Genomic DNA, 23,127 nt, shown 5'->3' with positions numbered 1-23,127 from the left:
GGAGAAGCAACACTGAAATGGGGGTATTCAAATCAAGCCTGCAAGCTTACGGGCTTCAATAAAATCCCAAATATTACAAGTCTTTTAGCCACAGTAAGGACACAGAGGGTCCATTTTTGTTGACCTTCAGTTAGCCTCCAGGAGACAGGCAAATAGTTTAAAAGTACATAAGTGTACCAAAGATCGATAAATATTCTAATACAAAATGGATATGGGCATATACTTCCTCCCCAAAAGACAGAATAACTGGACAAGCTTACAATGATTAGGCAATTTACTTAGTCCTTTACTAAAAAGGAGCTATGGTGTCCAATGCCGTGACCTGGATGGCCCCGGCTAGCCTGATCTGGTCAGATCTCAGAAGCTAAGCAGGGTCGGCCTTTGTTAGTAATTGGATGCGAGACCACCAAGGAATGCCAGTGTTGTGGTGTAGAGGAAGGCAATGGCCAACCACCTCTGTTGGTCTCTTGCCTTGAAAACCCTACACGGTTGCCATAGGTTGGCTGCGACTTGACAGCAGCACACACATATGGTGTCCAATATAACCTAAACTACCATAATTTTTTGCTGAGTAAGTCACATCTTGAGATTGGGGAGGGGCCATGGCTTAGTGGTAGAGTGTCTGTTTGGCATGCAGAAGTTCCCAGGTTCAATCCCTGACATCTCCAGTTAAAGGGACTAGGCAAGTGGGTGATGTGAAAGACCCCTTGCCTGAGACCCTAGAGAGCCGCTGCCGGTCTGAGTAGACAATACTGACTTTGATGGACCAAGGGTGTGATTCAGTAGAAGGCAACTTCATTTGTTCATAGAAATAAGAGTTGTAAAATTTAGTCCATGATCTACCTCCTGTGATTTTAAGTCTAAGCGCAGAGCCAAGAACTACTTGGGAAACTCTAAAAGGTATTTCAAGGCTACAGACAACTAGTTTTTCAGGGTTGGGGGGGGGAATAATCTCATTTTCTCCCATAATTACAAAGCTCATCCAAGTACTTCTACAGATATATCTATTGTATAAATTGAACGTCGTGATTACAGTCTCCTTTGTGTAGAGAGGGACAAGAGGTAGACTGAGGAGAGGGATATTGCCTTGGTTCATGGACACACTGAGTGGGAAATGTGGAAAAGAACATGCAGAACTAGGCCAGAACACAGAGTGCTGGATGTTGAATGGCAGAAGAGGAGGAGAAGAGGAGGATGTTGCAGGGCCCACCAGAGGGGGAAATGGGGGATCAATGAAGTAAATTAAATTAAAGACAAAGAAGAAGAGTTGGTTTTTATATGCCAATTTTCTCTGCCTTTTAAGGAAATCAGGCCAGCTTACAGTTGCCTTCCCTTCCCCTCCCCACAACAGACACCTTGTGAGGTAGGTGGGGTTGGGAGAGTTCTGAGAGAACTGTGACTGGCCCAAGATCACCCAGCAGTCTGCATGTGGAGGAGTGGGGAAACCAACCCGGTTCTCCAGATTAGAGTCCACCACTCTTAACCACTACACCACGCTGGACCTAAACTGGAAACTTTCTTCCTGTGGTGAGCTTTTTTTTTTTTAGTTTAGTTTGCAGAGAAATTACATGGGAAAACATTAAAAATGTGGCTCTCTGTGCCTGTATTCAAAAGGGGAACTACCCATCCTGCAGCATGTGGAGACCAAGGCAAGGTCTGCTCATGCAGCAGAATGAGGCAGTAGGATTCTGATCTAGTAGAACTGTCATGTAGAAGGAGCTGCAGCCTCCCTCCGCCCTTTGCTGTTACCCCATACAAAAATTGTCCAGGGAAAAGCTGTTTGGCCCATTGGGTCACATGGGCCAAATACTTCCTTCCGCGGACCATCTCAGTTCAGGGTAACAACATGGGCGAAGGGTCTCCTTCTGCATGCATGCCACTTTCCTGATCTAGAACAAGAGTGTGGGAATCGAGAACAATCTGCAAGTCATATAGGCCTTTGTTACATGTTGGGTCCGTGTGGTCCCCTCCCCACCCTGTGAATTCTGGAAATTGACCCTTGGTAAATAAAGTCTCTCTTCAGCTGTTACCATATCTTCCTTTGCCCATCCGTTCCCACTCTGGTTAGATCATTTGATCTTGTGACTGGGTCTTGTTTACATAAGAACATAAGAAAGGCCCTGCTGGATCAGACCCAGGCCCATCAAGTCCAGCAGTCTGTTCTCACAGTGGCCAGCCAGGGGCCTCCAGGAAGCCCCCAAGCAAGACGGCTGCAGCAGCACCATCCTGCCTGTGCTCCACAGCACCTAAGATAATAAGTATGCTCCTGTGATGAGAGGATAGGGGTGCATCACGACTGGTATCCATTTTGACTAGTAGCCATGAATAGCCCTCTCTTCCATGAACATGTCCACTCCCCTCTTAAAGCCACCACCACATCTTGAGGCAGGGAGTTCCACAATTTAACTATGTGTTCTGTGAAGAAATACTTCCTTTTATCTGTTTTGAATCTTACCCTCCAGCTTCAGCAGATGACCCCACGTTCTAGTATTATGAGAGAGGGAGAAAAGCTTCTCCAGGCCATGCAAAATTTTATAGACCTCTATCATGTCTCCCCTCATCCGCCTTCTTTCCAAGCTAAACAGCCCTAAGCGTTTTAACTGCTCTTCATAGGGCCGTTGCTCCAGTCCCCTGATCATTTCGGTTCGTGATCTGCCTAGTAAGGAAAGACCCTGGTGATTTGGAAAGCTGTGTCTTCCAGCCTCCTTTGTTAACAATTCCCCCCTCCCTTCTGCCTCTCTTCTGTTTACACCTATGTTTCTATTTGGCTGCCAGTGGAGGGTAATACCTAATACATCTGAAGAAGTGGATTTTTTTAGCTTCTGGTAGGGCTAATTCCTCATTGCTGTCCTGCTATCAAAAGCCCAAATTCCATTGCAAAATTTCTCCTTCCTGATATATTCTTCTTGGTACCTTTATATTCTAGAGCAGGATACATTGTTCTGGAACTGCCCAGAACCCGGATCCTTTTCATCTGTATTGCAAAATTGTGTGTTCTTTGTGCACCTTAAAATATTCTAACGCAAAGTTCTCATTTCCCTCCCTAGGTTTTTCCACCATGTTTGGAAAGAAAAAGAAAAAGCTTGAAATCTCCAGTCCTTCCAATTTTGAACACAGGGTGCACACCGGATTCGACCCCCGAGAACAGAAGTTCACCGGACTACCTCAGCAGTGGCACAGTTTGCTGGCCGACACCGCCAACCGGCCGAAGCCAATGGTGGACCCTTCCTGCATCACCCCCATCCAGCTGGCTCCTATGAAGGTATCCCCCTCTCGCTTCTATGACTCTGCCCTCCTTCGTCAGCTGCTCTGCTTCTGTGTGGATGGGTATTTCCCATCTCCAGTTAGGGTTTGCCACTGGCAGGAGATTTTTGGGGGGTGGAGCCTGAGGAGGGCAGGGTTTGGAGAGGGGAAGGACTTCAATGCCATAGAGTCCAATGGCCAAAGATACCATTTTCCCCAAGTGAACTGATCTCTATTGGCTGGAGATCAGTTGTAATAGTAGGAGATCTCCAGCTAGTACCTGGAGGTTGGCAGCCCTAGGGAGGGGCCCATGGCTCAGTAGAAGAGGCTCTGTTTGCATCCAGAAAGTCCCAGGTTCAATCCCTGTTAGGTCCCCCTTTACCACCACCGGGAGGTTTTTGGGGTGGAGCCTGAGGAGGGCGGGGTTTGGGAGGGGAGAGACTTCAATGTCATAGAGTCCAGTTGCCAAAGCGGCCATTTTCTCCAGGTGAACTGATCTGGAGATCAGTTGTAATAGCGGAAGATCTTCAGCTACTACCTGGCAGTTGGCAACCTTATTTCCAGTCCCGCTACAGTTAACTCTAAAAAAAAAGCACAGGGAAAGATGGCCACTGTGAGGGAGCCGTTCCTTAGAAGGGTGAATGCTTCCGTGCCCAAAAAAATTCGTCTTTCCAACAAGAGCTACTCTTGTTTCTGTCGGAGACATTGGAGGGGGGTGGGTGCTCCACTGAGCAAAGTTTGAAGCCTGCCTTTAGCCCTAAGGAGCCTTTCTCAAGAGGCTCTTCTGCTGAATGAACCCCTTGAATGGGAGGAAGGGCTCCTTGAAGGATGGTTGGATCCCCCTCATAATGCCAGTTCTTTTCTGCTGCCTCTGCTGAAATCCGGGGAACCGTTTTGCAGGCGACAACTGCTGATACGCCTTGAATAAGGGCACAGCCCCCCATTCCCACTCCAAAGCACAAGCTGCACATGACCCTAAGCAATGCAGCAGGGTAGACTTCCGTGCAAGGGTGCCACAGCAATCTGGCAGATACAAGACACAGATTGTAGTGCTGTAGCTCAGGGGGTTACCCCAAACCCACCTTTTTCCCAGTTCTGTCCAGTGGACTTTGTATCAGGGAGAATAATCCTTAGGGGCTGGGTATTCAAATTCATTGCCCAACACAAAAGGAGATTGAGATGTGCATCCTGGTGAAAGCATCTGCATTTGGTTGCACATTCAGATGTGCATCCCACTGAAAGTAATGGGCAGCACCCCTGTGCATTCTGGTGCTCACTGAATTTCCACTTGCTGTTCCTAAAAGCAAGGATATCAGAGAGATTTCGTGGTGTTTCTGTAGATGTATGAGACTAAGAAGTGGGAAAGTGACAATTTCAAACGCTCCTACCTCCACGGAGATCAGTGGGGCTATGACTGTTTACGCCTATGACTTTTTATATCGCTCCCGACACATAATTTTAATGCTTTGTTAAAAAAGCCTAAAATAGATCTTCATGTGCATTAAACTGTCAACAGCTTTCATCCCAGGCACAACCAGAGGATATATAGTATGCGATATGAGGCCGCTCTTTATCTTGAAGCCAACAGCAACAAATAGGCCAGTAATAGGGAAGTACCAGGAACAAAATGAATCCCTGTTAGAGAAAGAAACATTACAATTGTAAAATTGTAATGCTTCATTAGAACGGCCTAAAATAGATCTTTGCATGCACAAAAGTGTCAACACTACACAAGACGTACTTTGGCACCTGTCAAGGTTATGAGCCTCCATCGCAGTTTTTTCCTGTGCGCATCGAAGTCTTTTTTTCTGCCACTACAGAATTCCCAGCTCTAGCGATGAAGAATCGCAGTATATAGGCTATACTTTCTGTCCTCTCTGCAGAAATTAATATTAATATATTATTTAACCCCAATACTCAGACAGGCTTATTTAGGTGGCGTAAGCAGTAATAACCATTAACTCATGTGCTATGAAGGTGACAAACCAGCATTTAAAAAAGGAAATCAGTTACATACTACCTCATACTTATACAATCTCTAAGTGTGACATCTGAGGACTGTATTAACTGGTGAATATTTGTGATTTCAAGGTGTGGAAGCAGACAGCCGGGAACCAATCAGTAACCTCTTAACAGTTTATCATATGCTGGTGGGAACCAGTCTTAATTGTATTGGGAAAGGCAAGGTTATTAAATCTACAATAATACAGTCCAGAGATACCATGTGGGGAGGTGTTCCTGTATCCCCACTAGCCACACAACGTTGACCCAGACCATTGGCTTTTCAAGATCAGTATTGGCTGCTCCGGCAGGCAGCAGCTTTCTGAACAAAGGTCTTTGCTTACTGAGGCAGAAGCTTTTCAAATAATAAAATGCAGACTCTTGGATATAGGACTTCAAGACTTAAATAGCACTGCTAATAAAACATGCTCCCCATCAAATTTAGGGGTACCTTTTGACTTCTATCAGCCCTCCCCATACTTATCTCACCTGTGTGATCCTTCTCAACGTAGAGCCATTTCTCTGGCCAGATTTAATGTTTTGCCATCTGTGCTACTCGAAGGCAGATTTCGGAAAATCCCTCTGTCTGACAGGCTCTGCCCTCATAGCGACAGTTGTATTGAAACGGTGGCTCATGTCTTATTTTACTGCAGTTTCTACAGAATCTCGTAACAAATTTTTAACCCCCCTGTTCGTTAATAGACAGAAAGTCTCAGATTCTTTTCACATTTCCTGTTTACTGAACAATTGTTCGTCCCAAATATTGGGGACGGTGGCCCAGTTTTTAAAGTTTGTTTTAAAAGCCCGCCAAACAGTTAATTAGATGGCAGGGTCAACAAACAGTGCTACTCGATGTAACTGTCTTTTAACTATTCTGTAAAGGGCACTTTTTCATATCTCCATTCCTTTTGTACCCTTCTGTATTATGTTTTTATGCCAATAAAGGAATGATGATGATGATGACAAAGGACTTTTACATCAGTGATTACCTGATGCCTTTAACTGGGGATGCTGGGGTTTGAACCTGTGGTCTTCTGCATGCAAAGCTTGCCTTGCCTCCAGTGCTGGCTTGGCGGATGGATTTAGCAGGATCTGATAGGCAAGGGTTTGAACTCCTCTTATCCTCCAATAAAAGGGGGTCCATGACTTAGCCAAAACCATAATTTTGGATTTTTCAGAATTCACTGTTAATCTATTCTGATCGCAGTAATCTGGGAATTGTGTTAATAACTGTCTCAGACCAATCCTTGTAAGGGAAAGGACCACCACATCATCTGCATATAAAAGTCACAGCTCATGAATCTGGCCCAGTTTGGGGCTATGACAGTCAGAAGCCTTCAAGAAGGACGCCAGTTTATAAACAGGTTGAAAAGATGGGGTGCCAATAAGCATCCTTGCTTTACTCCTTTGTTAGTTGGATTTTTTTCTGTTAGCTCTCCCAAGTGAGAATATTTAATTTGGCAGCTTGTAGAAGTGTGAAGCCTTTTTATCAGGAATAAAAGTCTTCTTTCTATCCCCATTTTTAAAAGCTTATCCCATAGCAATTCTCTAGAGATGGAGTCGAATGCTCCTTTTACATCCAAAAAACCCGTCAGTGGTTTAGAACCCTTCCCACGTAAAATGTGATCAATGCAAACTCAGCAACCAATATTTGAATCCTCTGGAGCTGATGCACTCTGACCTCTTCATTTGCAGATGCTCCAACTCATTTCACTGCCGCTACCCTGCAAGGAATGCTGAGTCGTGACTATTACATTAGCATCTGCTGAATCAACAGGAGCAGAGGAGGCATCTTCGCTTGCCCCCCCCCCACTCTCTGTGAAACAAATCGTTTGCATAATTGATTTTTTTCTCAAAACAGACACCATTAATATGATTATGTTGGGATACTTAGAATAGGAAATGAGAGTAAATTATTGTAGTCAATCTATTTTTTAAAAAATATTTTATTAGTTTTCAGTATTAAATAGGGATACAGGAAAAAAGAAAAGGAAAAGGGGAAAAAACATCAGTTAAACCATCAGTTAACCGTCCATCAAACAGCATTGCGTAGGGGGGAAATATATATATATATGTGTGTGTGTGTGTGTGTGTGTGTGGTTCTTATTGTAGTCAATCTAAAAACAGAAGCCACCTAAAACCTTTTATACCTGCTTAAAACCAAGGTGAATGTGGCCCTGACACCCGCCGTGAGAGGAGGCCGGTTAAAACGCTCCTCCCACAGAGGCTCATGAATCCTTCTGGATTCCAGAACTCTTTGAGGAATTTTAGGATTACAAACATGTGTTGTGTTGAGGCCGGAGTGGGAACATAGAACGTGACGCTCCTTGAAGCTATCACCAATGTTGCCCCTCACAGACCGCTCCTGCCCGTGGGACTGCGGAGGTGGGTGATCCAAAAAGGGCTGGGAGACGTCTAGAATGGGGCTGGCAGAGCACTTTTACCAAATCTGACAGATCTTGCTATAGAGGTCATTGTAAGACCTATGAAGCGGTGGTGACGGCAGCAAAGAAAGGTTACTTCTCTACTATTATAGCATCGGCTAGTTCACACTCATCTCGATTGTCCAAGGGAGCTCAGCAACTGCTATTGCCTAAATCTGAGCTTCTAAAGTTCCAGGAAGAGACAGTAAGCTGTGATACCTTCGACAAGTTTTTTGCTGATAAAATATCAAGTTAGATATTTTAACAGTTAGAACGGTTCCTCAGTGGAACAGGCTTCCTCAGGAGGTGGTGAGCTCTCCTTCCCTGGAGGTTTTTAAGCAGAGGCTAGATGGCCATCTGTCAGCAATGCTGAATCTATGACCTTAAGGCAGATGATGAGAGGGAGGGCACCTTGGCCCTCTTCTGAGCATGGAGTAGGGGTCACTGGGTGTGTGTGTGGGGGGTAGGTAGTTGTGAATTTCCTGCATTGTTCAGGAGGTTGGCCTAGATGACCCTGGTGGTCCCTTCCAACTCTATGATTCTATATGAGCCATCAACCCTGCCTGATAATTTTGGTTGCAGACTTATGATGTGAACGCTTTGCAAAGCTGTAAGTGTTTTCATTTTATCACCGCACTTTCCCTTTCTACTGGGGTCCCCAGTACAGTGCCCATGGGCTCCTTGACACTCATGGACACTTCCTGGGACCTGCAAAATATTCCTCGTGGTCCCTTCCAACTCTGTGATTCTATGATAAGAAGACGCTCTGATCTGGATATCAGTAATAACATAGGTACGCCAGAAGAAAAGCCTAATACACCACCTGGGCTATTTATGGATCATTTTGACCCAGTTTCTTTTCTTTCTTTTCTTTTAGTTTTTATAAACATATTCTCATAAGTTATATAATCAGTTTTCTTAAAAGTACAAGGAAGAAAACTGATTATATAACCTACGAGAATATGTTTATAAAAACTCTTTAAAAAATTTAAAAAGAAAAGAAACTGGTCTCAGTAAACGTCAACTGGAGATGTCGATGGTGAGATTGGCGGACTTATTCTACCTCTGCATTGAAACCGTAGTCTTTACAAACCATCTCTCAAAATATGTCCTCCGTCTTGAGTTTGAATTGTTCTTAATGACTTCTTAATCCATAGAAAGCGATGTATTTTTACATTTCTTGGATTTGGATCAGTAACCCAGTCTGACACCTAAGACACCCCAAGTGCTGCAGCTTGATGATGCAATTTAATATTTGGTACAGCTGGCCCTCCTCTTTTTTTATCTTGTGATACTTTAAATTGGCCACTACTTGTATCCTGGATCCTCGCCCAGTGAGGGTGATAAAATCACGTAAGGACCACACAACAACAAGAAGCAGAAGAGTTGGTTTTTATATGCCGACTTTCTCTACCACTTAAGGGAGAATCAAGCCTTTTGAGTTCTCCAGAACTCTCCATCAGGACTGATGTTAAAACACACACACACACACAAACAAACACACACACAATGCAAACAGTAGGGGAGGGAATCATAATGGAACTAGTGACCTGAGTTTATATGTGGAGACTGATTTAACAGGATTTACTTCCTTCTGAGCACCCTTAGGATTGTGGCCCTAAATGGATCTTGCTTTGCTATATGTGTGCTAAATAGACAAAAGGTCCGCGCCAGAACCTCAGACAGTGCTTAAGACAGTGGTTTAGGTACCTTCGACCAAAGCACAGCCAGAAAGAACTGGTTGATTTGGTGAGGGGAACATCAAGTTGCCTGATGAGCAGGAGGGTCATCCTGGAGTCATCTGTTCCTGACTCACAAAACAACCATTAAGCGCCTGCTTATCTTTTGGTTTGAGAATTCAGTTCCGAAGCCACACCACCGCCTTCCTGTGACTAAACCAGCAGCCTTTCTTCAGAGTGCAAAGAGCCCTCAAGAGCTGCTGATCGGAAGCAGCTGGCTGCTTCTCCGCACCATCAGCCACTTGGGACAACAAGAGTAAAATTCCCCTTAGGCGGAGGCCAACATGACATGTAAACAAGGCCATAAAACAAAGCGGGTTGTTAGGAAGGCAACCTCACTGGCGGCCTTCCTATCAAGCATCAAGGAATCAGCTTCCTCTGGGGTTGCCAACTCCAGGTTGGGAAATGCCTGGAGATGTGGAGGTGGAGCCTGGGGAGGGCAGGGTTTGGGGAGGGGAGGGACCTCAGCAGGGTATGATGGCATAGAGTCCACCCTCCAAAGCAGCCATTTTCTTCAGGGGAACTGATCTCTGTAGTCTGGGAAATCTCCAACCCCCACCTGAAGGTTGTCAACCTCTATCTTACTTCAACCTTTTTCCAGACCCTTTCCTCTCTTATCAACTTACCCTTTCGAATCAGTGGTCTTATAAGGCTGCAGTCCTAAGGACACTGTTCTGGGAGAAAGCCCCATTGAATAGCGTGAGACTTACTTCTGCATAGGCCTGCTCAGGATTGTTCCCTTAATCTATTAATGCTTCTGTTGAAGTCAGTGGCCTTAGAAAGGGTTGACTCTGTTTAGGATGGCACTGTAAAACAGCCAATACATCTGAACATAAAGTGCTTAATTGCATAAAATGCTGTTAATGCAGGAATTAACGCCTGCCATTTTCCATTCTCACCCCGTCACCCTAATTATTCATAAAATGCTTTTAAGCTTTTTGATGCTTGTTTGCTTTGAAATTCAGTCTCGCGTGTTTCTCTGTGCAGGACTGGCAAACTGTGAGCTACATTTTCTATTAAACTATGTCAAAAATTAAATAGCAAAGAAGTATAAGCACTATTTGCTAAGCCAGTTGGGTTTTTTAAAGTCAAGGAGATTTACATAGTAGGTAATTTGTATGCAGAGAGCAAAAATAATTCATACTTAATTAAATTATCATTTTTTGTTACTGCTAACCACCAATGTGCCTGCATTTCCAGACAGAAATTTTGTCACTTAGGATTGGGAACAAGAATTGTGCTGGAAGGACCCCGGCTGGATCACCACTGAGGGAAGGGACATTCATCAGACAAGTAGGACTTCCTGCCTCCCCTTCCTGCTTTCCAAAGCTGATTGTGGTGGACAAGAGGGTTTGCAGTGGTAGCAGGGAATCCCCCTCCCTTCCAGTAGGAAGAATCTTCTGTGGGACCAAGGCAACCCCTTCCCCTGCCTGAGGAACCTTCCTCCAACTTAAGTGGTTCTTCCTCCATGAAAAAGCCACTTAAGTTGACGGAATGCTCTTTAGGATGGACGAAGGCTTCAAGCTTTCCTCAGTGGAGCAGGACTACAGTGGTAAGATCCACCTGCCCGGTTCCTTTACAGTAATAAACTAATCAGTCCATTATTTTTTTAAAATTGCACAATAAACAAATGTAACTTTTCCCTCCTCAAGTCAACAAGAGCCAGCGAGGTGTAGTGGTTAAGAGCAGTGGACTCTAACCTGGAGAACCGGGTTGGTTTCCCCACTTCTCCACATGAGCGGTGGTCTCTGATCCGGAGAACCGGGTTTGATTCCCCACTCCTCCACAAGTGGCGGAAGCTAATCTGGAGAACTGGGTTGGTTTCCCCGCTCCTCCACACAAAGCCTGCTGGGTGACCTTGGGCCAGTCACAGTTCTCTCCGAACTCTTGGCATCTTGGCCATCTTCTGGTCACTAGAGGTGTGTGTGGGGGTGGGGAGGTAGTTGTGAATTTCCTGCATTGTGCAGGGGGTTGGACTTGATGACCCTGGTGGTCCCTTCCAACTCTATGATTCTCTCAGCCCCACCTACCTCACAAGGTGTCTGTCGTGGGGAGAGGAAGGGAAGGAGATTGTAAGCCTATGTAGATGCCCCAATGGGGCAGAAAGCAGTTCTGGAGGACCTTTTATTTAAGTTTAGGATAATGGCACAGGGTGGGTGGATTAAACTCTCTCCAACTGCACCAGGATCTTAATCCCAATTGGGGTGTCCTGGAGCTGGTTGCCCACTCACCCTCCTGGCCAAAAAGCACTGTCAATTCAATCACATATCTTCTGTGCCCCAGGTTTTTGCTGTGGAGAATTAATATTGGGATATAGTACAATGTAACACACAGGTAAAATTCAGCTCAGATAGTAAAAGGTGCCGGAGTAATTGAGATGCTTGAGGTTCTGCTGCCATCTTGTGGTGTCCTGTGCTTGGAATACACAGTGGTCAAGACTGTTCTTTCCCTCTGTGGACTGTTTGCTCACCATTGCTGAGGGCAGAAGGTTTTCTGCGTGTGGGTTTTTGTGTGGGTTTTTTTAAAACTCCAATATTCTTTCTATACATTTGTCATTAAGAACAATACCCCTCTCGGTCACTGAGTCTCTCTGTGTTCTTTTCCATAAAATGTTGCCTTTCCCATGGGAGAAATGGCCATAGGTTAATTAATTTAAATTGATGCAAAAAGCCTAAAGGATACCCAGAGGAGAGACCAGGCTCAAAAAATGAAGGTAAAATTGTATTATCCATTTTTGATTGCTTGATTTCAAGAAATACCTAAAAAAATTAAACCTGCTAAATAGTTGATAAACTGAGTAGGTCCAATTTACAACTAATAGGGTTGCCAACATGTAATTTTAATTTTTTTTTTAACTACTTGGGTAGAAAGTAAACATCTGTAATCACAAAAGAAATTCTGTCAGCAGTTCTAAATCCCAGTTTCATTCAGCATATTCCCAGTGGTTGTGTTTCATCTAAACCCATAGAATTTGTCTATATTAGTAGCCTTACAGCACTGTGAATGTTGCAGTCTGCTAGGGCTGTTGAAAAAAAATTCGGTAAAATTCGGATTGGACAAAATTCAACCCGTTTTTATTCAGGAAATGCCGAACTCCCCTGATTTGGATCTGTGAAATTCAGCACTAAGTTCGGAGTTCGGGGGAAAATTCGGCCGTTAAAAGCCATTAAAAACACATTTGCGCCTTTCCGTGGCTCCAGGGGGGGCATGTTTGGAAGTAGAGGTCCCAAACCTTCAGTGTAGCTTGAGGGGACCCTTCTTGCAAGAACCTCCAAGTTTTGTGAAGATTGGGTCTGGGGGTCCAAAGTTATGGGGCCCGGAAGGGGTCCCCCCATCCTGAATGTGCATCTTTATTCCATTTACAGCACAGTTGCGGCTTTCTGCGGCTCGAGGGGGGGCATTTTTGGAGGTAGAGGTCCTAAAATTTCAGTGTAGCTTAAGGGGACCCTTCTTGCAAGAACCTTCAAGTTTTGTGAAGATTGGGTCAGGAGGTCCTGACGTATGGGGCCCGGAAGGGGTCCCCCCCAATCTGCCCATTGGAATAAAGCTATTAAGAACACATTCGCACCTTTCCACGGCTCCGGCGGGTGGCAATTTTGGAGGTAGACGTCCCAAAATTTCAGTGTAGCTTTAGGGGACCCTTCTTGCAAGAACCCTCAAGTTTTGTTAAGATTGGGTCAGGGGGTCCTGACTTATGCCCCCCCATCCGATGTAACTACGCCAAAAGTGCATCCAACAACGCTCAAAGCGTAAGTAAACAGCGTAACTAGCATGGGTTATGTATCTTTTCATTATAACACAGCCAAAGTGCATCTCATAAGGCTACTAGCGTAAGTGCGACCTGCGCTAGTTGCGTAACTTCAGTATTGATAGATTTCAATGCTGCTGGATTCAAATCTTCCACAGCAACAATCACACTCACAAAGAATTCAAGCCTCCTCCCAGGACAGGTAACCCCCCCAAATCACTCTCCACAGAGGCAATCAAGCCCACCTCCCAGCAGAACAGGTAAACCCACCCCCCTTTGGCTTCCCCCCTCACACACACACACAGAATCCCCCCACATACACACACACAGGAAAAAAATATAGAGAAAAGCCCCAAAATGGGTCTTACTGTGGATGTCTTCTCTTCCATCAGGAGCAGGGACTGGGAGTCAGGACTCAGGAGTAATCCAATACGATTCCATTTATGCATGGGAGGCTTTGCCTTGGATTTGCCGCTCTCTAGATGCACAGGATCGCCTGCTCCCAATCATTCCAGTGGGTGGATGGGGGGGACCGCATAACTCAGGCCCCCCTGACCCAAGCTTAACAAAACATGGGGGTTCTTGCGAGAAGGGACCCTTCAAGCTACAGTGAAATTTTGGGACCTCTACCTCCAAAAATGCCCCCCCCCCGGCCCGGAGCTGCAGAAAGCTGCAACTGTGCTGTAAATGGAATAAAGATGCACATTAAGGATGGGGGGAACCCTACTGGGCCCCATAACTTCAGACCCCCTGACCCAATCTTCACTAAACCTGGGGGTTCTTGCAAGAAGGGTCCCCTCAAGCTACACTGAAAGTTTGGGACCTCTACTTCCAAAAATGCCCCCCGGAGCCGTGGAAAGTCGCAAATGTGTTCTTAATCGCTTTATTCCAATGGAGCTCCCCCCCTACTTCCAAAAATGCCCCCCGGAATCACTTTATTCCAATGGGCAAATTGGGGGGACCCCTTCCGGGCCCCATAAGTCAGGACCCCCTGACCCAATCTTCACAAAACTTGGGGGTTCTTGCAAGAAGGGTCCCCTCAAGCTACACTGAAATTTTGGGACCTCTACCTCCAAAAATGCCCCTTTGGAGCCGTGGAAAGCCACGAATGTGTTCTTAATCGTTTTATTCCAATGGGCAGATTGGGGGAGACCCCTTCCGGGGCCCATAAGTCAGGACCCCCTGACCCAATCTTCACAAAACTTGGGGGATCTTGCAAGAAGGGTCCTCTCAAGCTACATTGAAAGTTTGGGACCTCTGCCTCCAAACATTCCCCCCCCAAGAGCCACGGAAAGGCACAAATGTGCACGCGCACCCCCCCACGGGGATCTCTCTCACACACAAACAGACATTCTCTCTCTCCCTGGGCTGCGCAGCAGCTGGGCTCACGCACTCAACCGCAACTTATTAGCCAGAAGAAGACCTAGCTTGGCCACTGATTGGCCGCAGGAGAATGCTGCTTCAGGGGCGCCGAATTTATTCGGCGTCCGCCCAAACTCACCGAATTCGGCTCATCGTTTTCCCACCTTTTTAAAATTTAGTTCCATCCGAACTAGAAACCGCCGAATCGGGGAAAATTCTGCTGTTTTTCGGTTCGGGACAAACCGAATCAACAGCCCCATAAAAACCGCACAAGTGAGTCTCATAGGTATATATTCTCCCCATAAGACAGGGAAAGGGGTGGGAATAACCTTAGATGCGTACAAAAACCTACAGTATGTATATACTGTGTTCTCTACATTGAAATATGACATTCTAAATGTGCCAATCAGTAGACTGTGAAAGTGTTACAGGAAAGCTCCACAATTGATTTCTCTAGTCAGTGTCACACTGCATCATGGGCACAGCAGTCTTGAAACTCCATATGTACCAAGCAGGTTTTCTGCATGAACTTTTTGCCGAGCTTTGGTATTCAGTCCAGGGGAGGGGGTCATTCTGTTTCACATGAACCCACATATGAAGCTGCATTATACTGAAACAGACCCTCAGTCCATCCAAGTCAGTATTGTCTACTCAGACCGGCAGCGGCTCTCCAGGGTCTCAGGCACGGGTCTTTCACATCACCTACCTGCCTAGTCCCTTTAACTAGAGATGCCGGGGATTGAACCTGGGACCTTCTGCATGCCAAGCAGATGTTCTACAAACTGAGTCATAGTCCCTCTTCACTTTTCTTTCCTTCTTTTTGCCATCAAGTCACAGCTGATTTATGGCAACCTCATAGGGTTTTCAAGGCAAGAGACGTTCAGATGTGATTTGCCATTGCCTGCCTCCGTGTCACAGCCCTGAATTCCTTGGAGGTCTCCCATCCACATAGTAGCCAGTATCAGGGCTGAGAGTGTGTGACTGGCCCATGGTCACCTGGCAAGCTTCCATGGTGTGAGTGGGGATTTCCCAGGTCTTAGTCCAATGCCTTAACCACTACACCATGCTTTCTACTTCCTTTCAAATTGCTGTCAGCAAACAGAAGTATAGTGTCCTTCAGTGTTACTACTCTGAAGATGCCTGCCACAGTTGCTGGCGAAACGTCAGGAAAGAAAATTCCAAGACCACGGTTACACAGCCCGGATAACCTACAAGAACCAAAGAAGTATAATGGGTCACCTCTTGGCAACAAAATTGTGGGTATAGATGAGATTATGGGTTTGGTGTTAAGGGATTAAAAAATCACAAGGACAACAGAATGTACTACGGTGATCAAAACAAGTAGAGCGCCTCTTAACTGAACACGCACAACATATTCAGCAAAAGCACTATGGATTTCAGTAAGGCTTCCTGCAACTGGACAGAATCATGTTTTCGGTGCAAATTCCACTAGTAGTGACTTTTCGATCTAGTAGAAACTTTTCCCTGTGCTGGAGGGGCGTCAGCTGTTTGCTCTTGCAAAGCCCTACAAGAACGGTTTTGGTGCACCACCCAGTGGCTACAGATAATACTACTGTACAACATCTTCTAAAAACTTCTAGATCAGATCAAGCTTATTGTATAAGGCCATAGGCCGTTTCAATCTAAAACAGTATAACAACAAGTTAAAATATACAAAACCAAAATCATTTTTAAAAGTACAGAAATTAAGAAATTAAAATACGCCCATTTAGCTCCGTCCGGCTTTATCACCTTTCGTGATTTGCTTCGCCCTGATTTTCTTGGCCGCCAGGCCCATACAAGTGCCATTTTTCGGGAAATATAAGGGTCCATATCTGATAACAAATAGATTACTCTGTCAGCATCAGATGATAATTGTGACGCTGAGAATGTTTGCCAGAAACTTTATATACTGAGCCCCGGAACAAGTTTCTGTTCTTTATATAAAGGACAGGCCAGAACATAATGGGGGAGATCTTCTACTGACCCACCACATATACAAATGCGTTGACCCACAGATTTTTTTAAAAAACGGCCTGCAAGTAGCTCCGTAAGCATGGTAATAATACTACTGAAGATAAGCATTGCCAAAGCAGCCATTTTTCTCCAGGGGAACTGATCTCTATCAGCTAGAGATCAGTTGTAATAGCAACTGATTGGCAACCCTAACTAAAGAACTAACCGTGCCATACAAAGTACAGTACATTTTTCTAGGCCTGGACTTAAATGGATTTAGAAGGGCGTAACTGTAAGATGTGTAAAACCAGGGATGAGTCTGATAACACCTCCCAGACTTCACTGTTGCATAAATTTCCATGGACTAGAATCCATGATGTGGCTGTCCAGAGATCTTTACTGTAATAAGCAGACACAATGGCCAGAATCCAAAGAGCTGTGTTAGATATTCCCAAGGCTTCAGGCAGGCCCCATGATTTATTTTCTTAGAATAGTTGTTCCAGGTTTTCGGGCTAGGCCAGGGTGTCATCAGTATGCTGATGGCCGGCCGGCTGGGCACCGTCCCAGATATGTTGGCCGTGTGCCTGGGAGCTGTAGTGAATCGGTTGAAGCCAAATTGGCTGAAGTTGAATCCAACAACGATGGAGGTTCTGTGGCTGGATTGGGGAGGCCCATAGTATGGGCCTCAGCTCCCAACTCTTGATGGGGTTTGATTGGTGCCAGCTCCTTCTGTCAAAGCCCTAAACGGTCCGGGACCATCATACCTACAGGACCGCCGCTCGCACTTTATCCCCCAAAGAGTGCTGCACTCAACTGGAACCAACCTGCTGGTGATCCTTGGCCCAAGACATGTCTGGCTGTCCTCAACTAAGGCCGGGGCTTTTTCAGTCCTTCTCTAATTTATGGATTTGTTTAAAAAGACCAGCTTGAGGAGGCTCACACAGTAAAAAATCATGAAATCATAAAAACAGGATAAAATCCTTAGAATTACCAAACAAGGCCATTGAAAAACAAACAAAAACCCAGCCATAGCATTAAAAAGGCATAAAACAGAAGCCTGAAATGATGATCTTTGTAAAACCGTCCTCAGGCTAGAAGCAAACGGTGAAAATGACCAAAACTTTTCCCCTCTAACTTTTCGCTTGCCTGCTTTTGTCTCATGGAGATTAAACCCTGAACATCTGTTTCACAAGGTCGCCATCACAAAAGCCGTTGAAGGAGCTAACCGTTTCTCCAAGTTTGCCAGCTGGCCCCCACTGGACCAGCCAAATACCTCCCCCCACTGCTAGCATCACATGCTGCTTTTATGATGTCACAGTGGTGATGTACGTGGCAACATCCCCCTCCCCATCACAGTCACTTAGCACATCTTGAATGCGGTTCAGTCATAAAGAAGTGTCTAGTTTCTAACCTAAATGGCAAACTCTCCTTGGACATGAAATCTTTTTATTATTATGTATTAATTTAGATGTTTCTGTGCTGTTTCTCTATAAATTCTGAGGAAGGTGGCTTACTAGTAAAAAAAAAAATTATTGTTGTCAAGTTGAAACAGACTTACGGCGGCCCTTCAAAGAGTTTCCAAGACAAGAGACGTCCAGAGGTGGTTTGCCATTGCCTGCCTCTACATCACGACCCTGGTATCCTTTGGAGGTGGCCCATCCAAATACTTGCCAGGGCCGATCCTGCTGAGATTCTGAGATCTGATGAGATGGGGTTAGCCTGGGCCATCCACGTCAAGGCAAGAGAGGATCAGAGGTGGTTTTGCCATTGTCTGCCTCTGCAGAGCAACCCTGGATTTCCTTGGTGGTCTCCCATCCAAATACTAACGGGGGCTGACCTTGTTTAGCTTCTGAGACCTGATAAGAATGGGCTAGCCTGGGCTATCTAGGGGAGGGCATATTTACATTATTTATTTTATATATTTATTTATTTACATCATTTATGGTCTGCCTTTCTCAAGCTGGATTACACAGAGTGAGTCTGTAAAGTCAGCCAAGTTCAATAAGCAATGCATTATAATGTTAGATCCAGCAGGGCTTTTCTTATGTTCTTAGTTATGATGTACACCTATTCTCTCCAGGATCAGAGGATCTTGCCTATTACATGAGGTGCTGTGGAGCACGGGCAGGAGAATGCTGCTGCAGTTGTCTTGCTTGTGGGCTTCCTGGAGGTACCTGGTTGGCCACTGTGTGAACAGACTGCTGGACTTGATGGGCCTGGGTCTGATCCAGCAGGGCTCTCGTTATGTTCTTAGTCATGATGCACACCTATTCTCTCTAATATCAGAGGAGCATGCCTATTATATTAGGTGCCGTGGAACACAGGCAGGATAAATGCTGCTGCTGTCGTCTTGCTTGTGGGCTTCCTGGAGGCACCTGTTGGCCACTTTGTGAGCAGACTGCTGGACTTGATGTACCTTGGTCTGATCCAGCATGGCCTTTCTTATGTTCTTATGCACATGACACGTTGGGCGGTACAAAAATTATGTCGTAGGATCCTGAATAGAACAAAAAACCCATCAAAGTCTACTGTCAGTACCCCCCTTTTCCAGAGCATGTTTGACGGCCAGCCTGGCTCCGGTCTCTTCCATGCACCCCCCCCCCCGTGCCACTGGACCAGCCTCCCAGATGTGGTCAGGGGTGCTCCTAGTAGTAGATGCCATTGACAACTACTCTTTGGGTGCAGCTCTCCAACCTAACTATCCTAAAGTCCAGACCACAGTCCTCCAGTTTACCCATCAGAACATCATGGGGAACCCTGTCAAAAGAAGAAGAAAATTCACAGTGGGTAGCCGTGTTAGTCTGTTTGCAGTAGTCGAAAAGGGCAAGAGTCCAGTAGCACCTTAAAGACTAACAAAAATATTATCTGGTAGGGTATGAGCTTTCGTGAGCCACAGCTCACTTCAGATACAGCTAGAATGTGAATTCTAAGAAGAAGAAGAGTTGGTTTTTATATGTTGACTTTATCACTTAAGGGAGACTCTAACTGGCTTACAGTCATTCCCTTCCCCTCCCCACAGCAGTCACCCTGTGATGTAGGTGGGGCTGAGAGAGTCTGAGTAGCCCAAGGTCACCTAGCTGGCTTCGTGTGTAGGAGTGGGGAAACAAATCCAGTTCACCAGATGAGCCTCCGCCGCTCATGTGGAGGAGTGGGGAATCAAACCTGGTTCTCCAGATCAGAATCCACTGCTCCAAACCACCACTCTTAACCACTACACCATGCTGGCTTTACTGAAATCTAGGTAAACAAAGTCTATGGCATTCCCATGATCCAGTAAGCTCATCACTCAATCAAAGAAGGAAACGAGGTTGTTCTGGCAGGACCTGTTGAGGACAAATTCGTGCTGGCTTCCCTAGATCACCAAGTTGTCCTTCAAATGCTCGCAGATCTCTTTAATATCTGCTCCAGTATCTTCCCTGGGACAAAGGTCAAACTGACTGGCCTGTAGTTTCCTGGGTCAACTCTCCTCCCTTTTTTGAAAATTGGGATAATGTTCGCCCTCCTCCAGTCTTGTGGCCCATCTCCCGTCCTCCAAAAGGTCTGGAAGATGATGGTCAAAGGCTCTGCAAGCTCCCTAGAAAGTTCTTTGAGCACTCTCGTGTGCACACCATCTGGCCTGGGAGATTGGTACTCATCCTATGCAGCCAGGTGCCTCTCAACAACCTCTCTGTCCATGTCAACCAGCAGAGGTGTTACATCTCCCCCCCTCCAATATTTTCCTGCCTAACTGCAGCCCACTTTCCCCTGCAAGGATCAGGTGCTTGACCCCATACACACACAGAATTTGGGTGACCAAGATATGTATATGTCACACTGCCGGGGGAATAATTGCTTTGGAAAGAGAACATTTTATTAGCAGGGACTCCGGAAAAAAAAGAATTATGAGGCAATCCAAGGGGATGTAGCAGCGGCTAACAGCTCTGTGTGTGTGTGTGTGTGTGTGTGTGTGTGTGTGTGTGTGTGTGTGTGTGTAAAAAATGCCTCTTGAGTCAAGTCAAGTGAACCCGTAGGATTGACTTATGGTGACCCCATGGGGTTTTCAAAGCAAGAGACGTCCAGAGGTGGTTTGCCATTGCCTGCCTCCATCGTAGCAACTCTGGATTTCCTCAGTGGTCACCCATCCAAGAACTAACTAGGGCAGACCCTGCTTAGCTTACAAAATCTAACATGATTTGGCTAACAGCTACACAGTTTTATTTATTAAGAGTGGCTGATCAAATATAGTACTGATAGTGGAATGCAGGTGGAAATGGATGAGTCAAAAAGCAGATCCAATGGACGTCAGAAGCATTTCAAGGGCGTCATTAATATGAAAGCCGGTTCTCTTGTTCCTCGAAAGAGCTCTTCCCACATGTTTCCTGGGCGAAATTTCTTTCCCACCCTCTCCGCCACTCTATTTCCTTAAACGCTTATTCTTAATTACAAAGCAAGCATTGAGTGTAAATAAACTTAATCGCTGGCCTTCGTTTTGTTTATGGAGTCCCTGCTCTGCTTGGGGTGTGTGGCTGGCTGATTCATGAGTCTCCTCCACTTCGAGAGAGCAGAGAATGGGCGTTAGCAGATGGTCAGTGTTGAAAAATAAACCTTTAAGCAGTGGGGGGTGTTTTGTGGGGGGGAGGACAGTTCTCAAAGAGGAGTGAGGCGGAACTCTATTCCCCTTCTTTTCAGGTGGAACTAAAACCAGGGGCCTGAGCAATTGCCGCCAAATTCCCGACTCCCGCTGAAAGCCTCAAGTTTGCCCTCTGTTCTACTCCTGAGGATCTGTTGACCCCCGCAAGAAACAAAATTTGGGAAGGGGGCTTAGTGGGAGGAAAGCGGCAGCCAGATATTCATTTTTCGACGCTGTTCGAATGTATTGTGCTACTTTAATGGTAGTTTTGATGTTTTTATTCTGTAAGCCGTTTTGATTCTTCCTTAAGTGGTAGAGAAAGTCAGCATATAAAAACCAACTACTCCTCCTCCTCCTCCTCCTCTTCTTCTTCTTCTTGGAGTATAGGTACCAAATATAATGAAGGTAAATAATAAAATAGTAGTACCTATAATAAAATATATATGCATATATATTCAATATATATTTTTCATTTCCTTTTGTATAACTAACAAAAAGATGTTTGATAGATTTAAAGAAATATATATGTTGTATCTGTATTAACAAACTGTGTTCAACATTGGAAATCTGTATACTGTATAAACTAACAGTGATTTATGTTTTGAATATATATGCATATATATTTTATTATAGGTACTACTGCCTTGTTATTTGCCCACCGAGGGGCTGGGGCAAGCTGAATGCCAAATGCTGGAGAAAACCAGACGGGAGGCCCAGAAGTCCCGACACTTAGGATCAATTCCAGGTCCCACTGTGCAATCAGTCCTGAACAGAGTTATACCTTTCTGAGCCCATGGGCTTCAATGGATTTAGAAAGGTGTAACTCTGCTTAGAATTGCTCTGCTCATTAGAAAAGCTGTGTGGCACAGGGAAAAGCCCTCATTTGATCCTGATTCTGTGTAAGCCTCACGGTACCAGTTCTCAAAATTGCCCACTTTCTGTTTTCTTTTTTCCCCATGCTCAGTTGTCTCCAGATAGCCCCTTGAGTGCATTATGCGTTGTGTACTCCTCGCTGCATCTGCTCACCCACATGATTTGGCCTGGAAGGCAGATGGTTACGTAATAAAACATCATTGGTAGAACTCAAATGACACCAGTGAAAGTGAAGGGGAAGCCAATTTATCAGTTCAGGACAGACAATGCCTTTGATAGTCTCTTGACACGCAGTCTCTGCTTCAACGCCAGTCTGCACACGCTCACTGCTGATGCTCCGGATGCATCCCTTCCACACCCCAAACACACACAGGTCCCGGGGCTTGAAATGGACCACTTCAGACTGCTGGCCTGTAATGGTCACCTTTCATCATTTATTTTTCATACAAAAATAAAAATCATTCCGTATAGGAAACCAGCAGGTCATGTAGAAGGGTTCGAAGCCCAGTCATCTCACCAGTGTTCCAGATTTCTATCTGCAGGGTTGTTGTTGTAAATGCCGAAGCAGCTGTGTGAATGCGCTGGGTTGGAGCCCATCAGCTTTTCTGCCGGTGAAAACGGAAGGAAGAATCCCCGTTGACCCCCCCAAAAAAAGAAAATAAGAAAAGGGACCATGTGCTGGGGGCTATGGGGCCTGCATTACGAAAGGGGGAAAAGTGGGTCAGACAGAGTGCAAAAGGTGGCTGCATCCAACCCACTGGGATGTACGAGGAGACCGGTAGTCTAAAGAGGTGCGGCGAGTCACTGGCTTCTCATTTGTGGTGATTTAACAGATACACGGTTGCGTGGGCACCGCAACCACACTGATAATTTTGTGAATACTGGGAATGTTTGGAACCTTGTTATCGGCTGCATTTTCCACCCCAAATCCCACCTCCCCACATGGAAATAACAGTGCAGTCGTAAACAGAGTTCCCCCGTTCTAAGCTCTTTGGTTTCGATAGACTTAAATGGGGGTAACTCTTCTTAGGATTGCAGTGTAGCTGAGATAGCATCAGACAGAAAGTTGGTTTCAGATAGCTGCCCGTGCCAACAGAACTACCAGAACTGCACTAAAAGTCAAACATGCCCGCTTGCATGTTTAGCCCCTGCTAATGTTATTTGCCTGGTGTT

At 45.5% G+C, this 23,127-nt stretch overlaps 1 protein-coding gene across 1 annotated transcript in view; it reads left to right on the top strand.

Moving 5' to 3' along the window:
- Nucleotides 1-23,127, top strand: part of PAK5 (p21 (RAC1) activated kinase 5) — a 107,078-nt gene that overhangs the window by 42,728 nt on the left and 41,223 nt on the right. Inside the window, exon 3 of the mRNA XM_056856119.1 lies at nucleotides 3,048-3,262. Coding sequence (XP_056712097.1) covers nucleotides 3,048-3,262 — 215 coding nt within the window. The remainder of the gene's footprint in view (nucleotides 1-3,047; nucleotides 3,263-23,127) is intronic.

The sequence above is a fragment of the Euleptes europaea genome, chromosome 10 (assembly GCF_029931775.1).
Source record: "Euleptes europaea isolate rEulEur1 chromosome 10, rEulEur1.hap1, whole genome shotgun sequence".
Classification (NCBI taxonomy): Eukaryota; Metazoa; Chordata; class Lepidosauria; order Squamata; family Sphaerodactylidae; genus Euleptes; species Euleptes europaea.
This window is presented reverse-complemented; position numbering and strand designations above follow the sequence as displayed.